Consider the following 10,000-nt stretch of genomic DNA (forward strand, 5'->3'; position numbering starts at 1 on the left):
GTGTGGTTGTACATGTACACTTGACAGGTATGGTTGTACATGTACACTTGACAGGTGTGGTTGTATAGGTACACTTGACAGGTCTGGTTGTACATGTACACTTGACAGGTGTGGTTGTACATGTACACTTGACAGGTGTGGTTGTACATGTACACTTGACAGGCGTGGTTGTACATGTACACTTGACAGGTGTGGTTGCGCATGTACACTTGACAGGTGTGGTTGTGCAAGTACACTTGACAGGTGTTGTGCAAGTACACTCGACAGGTGTCGTTGTACATGTACATTTGACAGGTGTGGTTGCACATGTACACTTGACAGGTGTCGTTGTGCATGTACACTTGACAGGTATCCTTGTGCATGTACACTTGACAGGTGTCGTTGTACATGTACACTTGACAGGTGTCGTTGTACATGTACACTTGACAGTTGTCGTTGTATATGTACACTTGACAGGTGTCGTTGTATATGTACACTTGACAGGTGTCGTTGTACATGTACACTTGACAGGTGTTGTATATGTACACTTGACAGGTGTGGTTGTACATGTACACTTTACAGGTGTGATTGTACATGTACACTTGACAGATGTGCATGTACGCTTGACAGGTGTGGTTGTGCATGTACACTTGACAGGTGTCGTTGTACATGTACACTTGACAGGTGTTGTATATGTACACTTGACAGGTGTGGTTGTACATGTACACTTGACAGGTGTGATTGTACATGTACACTTGACAGATGTGCATGTACACTTGACAGGTGTTGTGCATGCACACTTGACAGGTGTCGTTCTACATGTACACTTGACAGGTGTGATTGTGCATGCACACTTGACAGGTGTCGTTGTTCATGTACACTTGACAGGTGTCGTTGTTCATGTACACTTGACAGGTGTCGTTGTACATGTACACTTGACAGGTGTCGTTTTGCATGCACACTTGACAGATGTGGTCGTACAAGTACACTTGACAGGTGTGGTCGTACAAATACAGTATGACCAGAGTACGATTTTGTTGCATTAAAGTTATTTTCACAGTTGGCTGTCTTTATTAAGTTTCAAGTCTATCTACTACACGATGGTCATTAAGACTGCATGTCACCTGTACACCACCAGTCAAGAATACTTTAATACCTAAAATAGTGATTAATGTAAACTGCCAGTGTATATACACCGATATATACACCTCTCAGTGTATACACACTGAGAGATGTATATCTTTCAGTGTATATGCACTGTATTACCGCATTCGCAAGAATGCGCTAAACCCTCATGGGTCACGCAGCTCCTCCTTATAATGCTCACTCACAGCATTATAAGTATTATCATTATTAACATTATTAGTATCGTTATTATTATTAATATTAAATGCTACATTAGACGGCCAGTAAACAGTCAGTCGTAATTACTAGGGAAGCGCTAAACCCGTATGGGCCGTACAGCGCTCTGGGGAGAAGCGGGGGAGGTATCCAGGTTCGATCCGAGGACGCAAAGAGGGGCTGGTAGCTCCATTTCCCTCCCCTCGGATCAAGAGCCCTTCGCCCAGCATCAAGACTCCCGTCACCATAGCAACAGTGAGATGAGCCGAGAATAAGATCATTAACTCCGGTGATGACTTAGAACAAGTAACTAGTAACTTAGAACAAGTCGCTAGCAACTTAGAACAAGTAACTAGTAACTTAGAAAAAGTAGTTAGTAACTTAGAACAAGTAACTAGTAACTTAGAACAAGTCGCTAGTAACTTAGAACAAGTAACTAGTAACTTAGAACAAGTAGCTAGTAACTTAGAACAAGTAACTAGTAACTTAGAACAAGTAACTAGTAACTTAGAACAAGTCCCTAGTAACTTAGAACAAGTCGCTAGTAACTTAGAACAAGTAGTTAGTAACTTAAAACAAGTAACTAGTAACTTAGAACAAGTAACTAGTAACTTAGAACAAGTAGCTAGTAACTTAGAACAAGTAGCTAGTAACTTAGAACAAGTAGTTAGTAACTTAGAACAAGTAGCTAGTAACCTAGAACAAGTAGCTAGTAACTTAGAACAAGTAGCTAGTAACTTAAAACAAGTAACTAGTAACTTAGAACAAGTAACTAGTAACTTACAACAAGTAACTAGTAACTTAGAAAAAGTAACTAGTAACTTACAACAAGTAACTAGTAACTTAGAACAAGTAACTAGTAACTTACAACAAGTAACTAGTAACTTAGAACAAGTAACTAGTAACTTACAACAAGTAACTAGTAACTTACAACAAGTAACTAGTAACTTAGAACAAGTAACTAGTAACTTAGAACAAGTAACTAGTAACTTAGAACAAGTAACTAGTAACTTAGGATTTGCCTTGTACGACAAACATTACAAGTGATTTGCTTCGTGTTTGTCAGAGTTGACCGTAGATGATGTAGATTCATTGCTGAGAAGTGGATGATGGTTGCTTCTGCTGTAGATGCTGGAATGGTTCTCCTGTAGACGGTGATGTAGACAAGTCGAGACTAGGTGTAGACATTGAAGCAAAGTTCTAGAAACTGATGTCAACAATGGTCACACTGGCCATCGAGGCAAGATGTCTGTGAGCGTCGAAGTAGGCCAGGTCTAAGTGTCGAAGTAGGCCAGGTCTAAGTGTCGAAGTAGGCCAGGTCTAAGTGTCGAAGTAGGCCAGGTCTAAGTGTCGAAGTAGGCCAGGTCTAAGTGTCGAAGTAGGCCAGGTCGAAGTGGGTCAGGTCTAAGTGTCGAAGTAAGCCGGGTCTAAGTGTCGAAGTAGGCCAGGTCTAAGTTTCGAACTAGGCCAGGTCTAAGCGTCAAAAGCTGTCAGTTTCATACGTCAGAAGACGCCACTATAGAACTAGACGTTGCGGTACGTCAAGTTCACATATAGTCCATTAGACTCTAGACGTCTAAATAACACAAACTGCAGTTGCTGAAACTATCCTAGATAGTGAAGAACATCAATGGAAGAAGACGTCGAAAAGATGCTGTAAAACGTCATTTGAAGACGTAGACAAGATTCTTAATAACGTCCTTTGAAGGCGACGTCGAAAAGATTCTGCAAAAACGTCATATCTAAGCGAGCAAAGTCAAATACTACTTCTCTAAACGCACGAGCGACGTACAGAAGTAGGGAAACCCCATGGCAACCGAAAGTGAGCTGGGATGAGCTTCTGGGAGCTTTCACGAACATGTGGGCGAAACAACTGGGGTGCTACCGTACGGGTCCTGCTCAGGTCCCGTGGGCGTGGGCGTGGGTTTGTTTCTCTCCGCCCACGGCTTGATGTTCTCCAAGGCGCAGAGAGAGGCGTTGGAGTTATACAAAGGCGTGGTTGGTGGGTCAGTGAGCAAGCCTTTAGAGAGAGCCTCTGCTTGAAGTGACATCATGAGTCTGTTGGTGGCTTGGCGCTCCGCCTCACGTTCTTCGGCTGCTTGTCTTCTGGGTAGGGAAGAGGAGGGGAGGGAGGGTTAGACTGATGTCAGGGAGAGGGGAGGGAACGTTAGAATGATGGAGTGGTGATGGAGGGTGTTGGAGGCTATGGTGGTGGTCAGGGTGTAGGGGACAGTGATGTTGTTGGTGATGGTGTTGGTAATGGTGTTGGTAATGGTGCTATTGATAGTGATAGATGTTAGTATTGGTGATAGATGTTAGTATTGGTAATAGATGTTACTATTGGTGATAGATGTTAGTATTGGTGATAGATGTTAGTATTGGTGATAGATGTTAGTATTGGTGATAGATGTTAGTATTGGTGATAGATGTTAGTATTGGTGATATATGTTAGTATTGGTGATAGATGTTAGTATTGGTGATAGATGTTAGTATTGGTAATAGATGTTACTATTGGTGATAGATGTTAGTATTGGTGATAGATGTTATTATTGGTGATAGATGTTAGTATTGGTGATAGATGTTAGTATTGGTGATAGATGTTAGTATTGGTGATAGATGTTAGTATTGGTGATAGATGTTAGTATTGGTGATAAATGTTAGTATTGGTGATAGATGTTAGTATTGGTGATAGATGTTAGTATTGGTGATAGATGTTAGTATTGGTGATAGATGTTAGTATTGGTGATAGAAGTTAGGATTGGTGATCGATGTTAGTATTGGTGATAGATGTTAGTATTGGTGATAGATGTTAGTATTGGTGATAGATGTTAGGATTGGTGATAGATGTTAGCATTGGTGATAGATGTTAGTATTGGTGATAGATGTTAGGATTGGTGATAGATGTTAGCATTGGTGATAGATGTTAGTATTGGTGATAGATGTTAGTATTGGTGATAGATGTAAGTATTGGTGATAGATGTTAGCATTGGTGATAGATGTTAGTATTGGTGATAGATGTTAGTATTGGTGATAGATGTTAGTATTGGTGATAGATGTTAGTATTGGTGATAGATGTTAGTATTGGTGATAGATGTTAGTATTGGTGATAGATGTTAGTATTGGTGATAGATGTTAGTATTGGTGATAGATGTTAGTATTGGTGATAGATGTTAGTATTGGTGATAGATGTTAGTATTGGTGATAGATGTTAGCACCAAATGAAAAAAAAATCTCTGTATGACACAGTTCTCAAAATTTTATTACCGAAATTAATAATGACCATAAGAAAATAATAATTAAAGAGAGAATTAGGCAAATAAATAAAAACTGGCTAGAAACCTCAACAATAAAACAATAAGAAGTCAAATAATATAGAATAAAGAATAATTAAAGGCGAATGAGAACAGGACTAATTGCTGTAAAATAAAGATTAGATCTCTCTCTCTCTCCCCCTCACCTCCACTTAGTTCTGCGGTTCTGGAACCAGGTCTTGACCTGAGCGTCCGTCATGTTGAGTTGCTTGGCCAGTTGAGCTCTCTCACTGGACGCCAGGTACTTCTGCTTGTTGAACCTCTTCTCTAGCTCGTTCACCTGAGGGAGACGACGAGAGAACGTCACAACTAGAACATTCACTCGGAACGTAAGGCCTACCAGCCCATGCTAGGCAGGTCATTCTCAAGTCATTTATAAGTATAGAGTAACGTTTCGGTCGTAGAAACGTTACTCTATACTTGTACTTGTATGTGCTCCCCTTAAGGAAGGTTCCTTGATGTTGGTGAGGGGCTCTTGATTTAGGGAATTGGATCTGTGCTCCAGTTTCCCGAATTAAGCCTGAATGCCTTCCACATCCCCCCCCCCAGGCGCTGTATAATCCTCCGGGTTTAGCGCTTCCCCTTGATTTTAATAATTATTAATAATATACTTGTATGTCCACAAAGTTCCTTTTCGATTTGAATTTTTTTTTACGGTGAAATGGTGTCAGACGTGAAACTGTTGGTCCCTGCAAATGATAGCTGAACTAAAATGAATTTATGATTCAGCACTGAAAATGAGTAAACAACTCTACGGTTGCAGAATGTATGCAATATCTCTCTGCCCATTGCATCCAGCAGCGCTGTATGCAAATGTTTCCTGGTTCCTCACATCTAGCAACCCACAACACTCGTCGACCAGTGTATATAAAGTTCCTTTTCGATACAGGACTCATCTGGATTCAGATGAAAGATACAGGACTCATCTGGATTCAGATGAAAGATACGGGACTCATCTGGACTCAGATGAAACGAATAGGACTCACCTGGACTCTAGTGAAGGATGTGCGGGGCTTCTTGCGTTTAGGAGGCGTCCTGCTCTGGTAGGGATGCCCTACTCTACGTGAGAGAGGGAAAGGTCCTGTGAGAGTGAGAAAGAGAGAGTTAATCTTAGAGACAGAGTTAATCCTAGAGAGAGAGTTAATCTTAGAGAGAGAGAGAGAGAGAGAGAGAAGAGTCTTAAAGAATCACATTACATAATATAAAAATTCTTGATAATTTTGAATACAAATAATTCATTTATCGTGACAGGGGAGATTAACGCCGGGATATTTTAGGATTAAATAATTCATTAAAAGGGATTATCGGGGATTAAAATCGTTTTTGTTGTATTTAGAGTGTTGACCAATGGGAGGGCGAGGAGTAACAGTAATTATTATTGATGATAATTATTATGAAAATTATATACTATGGCCACCAAAGATATTGCAGTATTACTATCTATGATACGATTACTAAGTAAGTAAGTTTATTCAGGTATACACAAATACAGTTACATAGAATATCATACATAGCAGCATATGTGTAGAGAACCTGGGATAACCCAAAAAAGTCAGACAGAGTGACTTATTTCCATTAGGGTCCTTTTACCTTATTATTATAATATAAAAGATATAATATCTTATTATTATACTATAAAGGGGATATAGAAGGAATAGCGGAAGATTACATGTGTGTGAGCTAAAAAAATAGAAAATCATTCCCCTCCCTTTCTGTAGCTACATTCATCAGACACCTTTTGGCTGCCTTCTTGAACTGGTTCATGCTATGACTGGCTTTGACATGTACAGGCAGTCTCTTCCATTACTTTATTGCTGTACAATAAAAGGTGTTTGAAGCCTGGCCACTGACTGTGGCTACTACAAAGTTGTGCTCTCTCCCCCTCGTACTAGGATTGCTTCGGTTCTCAACCTTGACAAAATTAGCAGCAAGGTATTCTACTACTACTACTACTACTACTACCTCTACTACTACTACTACTACTACTACTACTACTACTACCTCTACTACTACTACTACTACTACTACTACTACTACTACTACTACTACCACCTCTACTACTACTACTACTACTACTACTACTACTACTACTACCTCTACTACTACTATGACATGGTCTAGGATGCACTGGGGAACAAACAATGCAGATGTAGTGTACACAGACGTTGTAGAAGTCTTCGACAAGAACGATCATGGAGTAATAGCTCATAAAATACATGTCAAACGAAAAGTGGACAGATTTACATTGAACTTTCTAACCAATACAACACAAAGAATAATAGTAAACAGAGTTAAATCAAAGGCTGCCACATGAAAAATCTCTGTTCCACAAGGCACAACACTCGCCCCCATCCTGTTTCTCATCTTCATACTAGACATAAAGAGAAATATACATCATAGCATCGTGTCTTCCTTTGCTGACGATACTAGAACCTCCATGAGTGTCATCCACTGAGGACACGGCAAATCTCCAAGACGATATAAACTAAGTTTTCCAGTGGGCCGCAGAAAACAATATGATGTTCAGTGAGAACAAATATCAGTGTCTCCGTTATGGAAAACTTGAGGAAAAATAAGCTAGCAAGTAACAGCCCAGTTCATGGCAGGTGAAATTACAGACCTAGAGAATGTACAGAGAACTTTCACTGCGAGTATTAATTCAGTCAAGCACCTTAATTACTGGGAACGTTTGAATTCCTTTGACCTTACTCCCTGGAATGCAGGCGAGAAAGATACTTCATAATCTACACCTGAAAAATCCTAGAGGGACTAGTCCTGAATTTACACATAGAAATTAGTCCCTATGAAAGCAAAAGACTCGAAAGACGGTGCAACATTCTCACCAATGAAAAGCAAGTGTTGTGAGTACACTATGAGACAACACAGTAAGTGTCCGGGGCCCAAGACTGTTCAATTGTCTCCCATCATACATAAAGGGGATTACCAATAGTTCCCTGACTGTCTTCAAGAGTGAACTGGGCAGACACACGGAGTCAATACCTCAGCATCCAGGCTGTGGTTCCTACATTGGACTACGTGTGACCAGAAGTAACAACCTGGATGATCAGTCCCTGATCCACCGCGAGGCCTAGTCATGGACCGAGCCGCGGGGGGCTTTAACCCCCCGGAACACCCTCCAGGTAGACTATATACACTGTCTACACACTGTCCAGTCTACAGTATCTACTGAGCCAGCAACACTGCTGCAGCTGCCCGTCACAACACTGCTGCAGCTGCCCGTCACAACACTACTGCAGCTGCCCGTCACAACACTGCTGCAGCTGCCCGTCACAACACTGCTGCAGCTGCCCGTCACAACACTACTGCAGCTGCCCGTCACAACACTGCTGCAGCTGCCCGTCACAACATTGCTGCAGCTGCCCGTCACAACATTGCTGCAGCTGCCCGTCACAACACTGCTGCAGCTGCCCGTCACAACACTGCTGCAGCTGCCCGTCACAACACTGCTGCAGCTGCCCGTCACAACACTGCTGCAGCTGCCAGTCACAACACTGCTGCAGCTTCCCGTCACAACACGTCACACAACAAAGCCGGATTCACGTGTTTACGTTTTTCACCTGGAAAATCCGGATTCATCCCACTTGGCCAAAACTCTCCGAAATAAAAACATATTTTAAATTGACTAAAACTAAACGCCCAGGCACAGATTATACTATATCTGCCGTGCGATTTGAATAATACAGTTTCAATTATGGTCCCATATCGGCTTAACATGTCCAGGGGCGAGGACAAACAAGGTAATAAACAAAACAGACCGTATATTCAAAGCGTCTGGATGACTGTTAGGTAAATGTTGCAACTACCTGGCTGTATATTATTATCAAAAATATGACTTATTACTCGTTCTGTCTGAGCTAAAAGCCATCTAATGTTTTGCAAACAACGCGGAGTGTATGTGCAGTTGTTTTTAAATGCCGTTGTTTGGTAGATTTGTATATAAAATGGGTGTAAGTTATTTCAGGTGGCAGTGTGTGGCAACGTAACCAAGTCACCAGACCCTGTATTTTACCTCCTCTGCGTTGCCAATTTCCTCCCATTTTCCCACAAAACTTCGTCCCATTTCACAACCCCCCCCATGCTTCCCCCATCCCCTCCAACCCATCTGCAACCTGATCCCCATTCTTATATCCCAATCCATCCCTGAGCAATCCACAACTCATTTCAATCCATCTAAATGATAAAAAGAGGAGAAGAAAAATGAATAATTCTGGAAAAAAATAAATGCATGTTAATGGTGCATCCGAGCGAAAGTTAAAGACAAATGGGGTATATTAGCGGTTTGATTTCCTGTGGATATTATTGTTCTGAAGAAGCCATTTTATCCAACCCAGGGATAAAATGTCGGATAATAGGGTTACTGGAGCATGTTTATTCGTCCCAGGGATAAAATGTCGGATAATAGGGTTACTGGAGCACGTTTATCCGTCCCAGGGATAAAATGTCGGATATTAGAGTTACTGGAGCACGTTTATCATTTATATGGATCAGATGTCGGATAATAGTTACTGGTGGACGTTTTATCCATCCACATCGCTCATGGATGTTACTGGTGATCGTTTTATCCATCCACATCGCTCATGGATGTTACTGGTGATCGTTTTATCCATCCATCTCGCCCATGGATGTTACTGGTGATCGTTTTATCTATCCATCTCACCCATGGATGTTACTGGTGGATGTTTTATCCATCCATCTCACCCATGGATGTTACTGGTGAACGTTTTATCCATCCATCTCACCCATGGATGTTACTGGTGGACGTTTTATCCATCCATCTCACCCATATAAGTCACTGATGAACGTTTTATCCATCCATCTCACCCATGGATGTTACTGGTGGACGTTTTATCCATCCATCTCACCCATGGATGTTACTGGTGAACGTTTTATCCATCCATCTCACCTATGGATGTCACTGGTGAACGTTTTATCCATCCATCTCACCCATGGATGTTACTGGTAGACGTTTTATCCATCCATCTCGCCCATTGATGTTACTGGTGGACGTTTTATCCATCCATCTCGCCCATGGATGTTACTGGTGGACGTTTTATCCATCCATCTCACCCATGGATGTTACTGGTGGACGTTTTATCCATCCATCTCACCCATGGATGTTACTGGTGGACGTTTTATCCATCCATCTCACACATAGATGTTACTGGTGGACGTTTTATCCATCCATCTCGCCCATGGATGTTACTGGTGAACGTTTTATCCATCCATCTCACCCATGGATGTTACTGGTGGACGTTTTATCCATCCATTTCACCCATGGATGTTACTGGTGGACGTTTTATCCATCCATCTCACCCATGGATGTTACTGGTGAACGTTTTATCCATCCA

The 10,000-nt window shown here is 41.5% G+C and overlaps 1 protein-coding gene across 1 annotated transcript in view; it reads right to left on the minus strand.

Annotated features, from left to right (window-relative positions):
* Nucleotides 1–2,212: 2,212 nt before the first annotated feature.
* Nucleotides 2,213–10,000, minus strand: part of LOC128687691 (T-cell leukemia homeobox protein 2-like) — a 35,213-nt gene continuing 27,425 nt past the window's right edge. The window contains exons 2-4 of the mRNA XM_053775282.2: nucleotides 5,618–5,712; nucleotides 4,778–4,911; nucleotides 2,213–3,426 (exon numbers count right to left, since the gene is read on the minus strand). Coding sequence (XP_053631257.1) covers nucleotides 3,171–3,426; nucleotides 4,778–4,911; nucleotides 5,618–5,712 — 485 coding nt within the window. The 3' untranslated portion in view covers nucleotides 2,213–3,170. The remainder of the gene's footprint in view (nucleotides 3,427–4,777; nucleotides 4,912–5,617; nucleotides 5,713–10,000) is intronic.

This window comes from Cherax quadricarinatus, chromosome 11 (genome assembly GCF_038502225.1).
Source record: "Cherax quadricarinatus isolate ZL_2023a chromosome 11, ASM3850222v1, whole genome shotgun sequence".
NCBI classification, from domain to species: Eukaryota; Metazoa; Arthropoda; class Malacostraca; order Decapoda; family Parastacidae; genus Cherax; species Cherax quadricarinatus.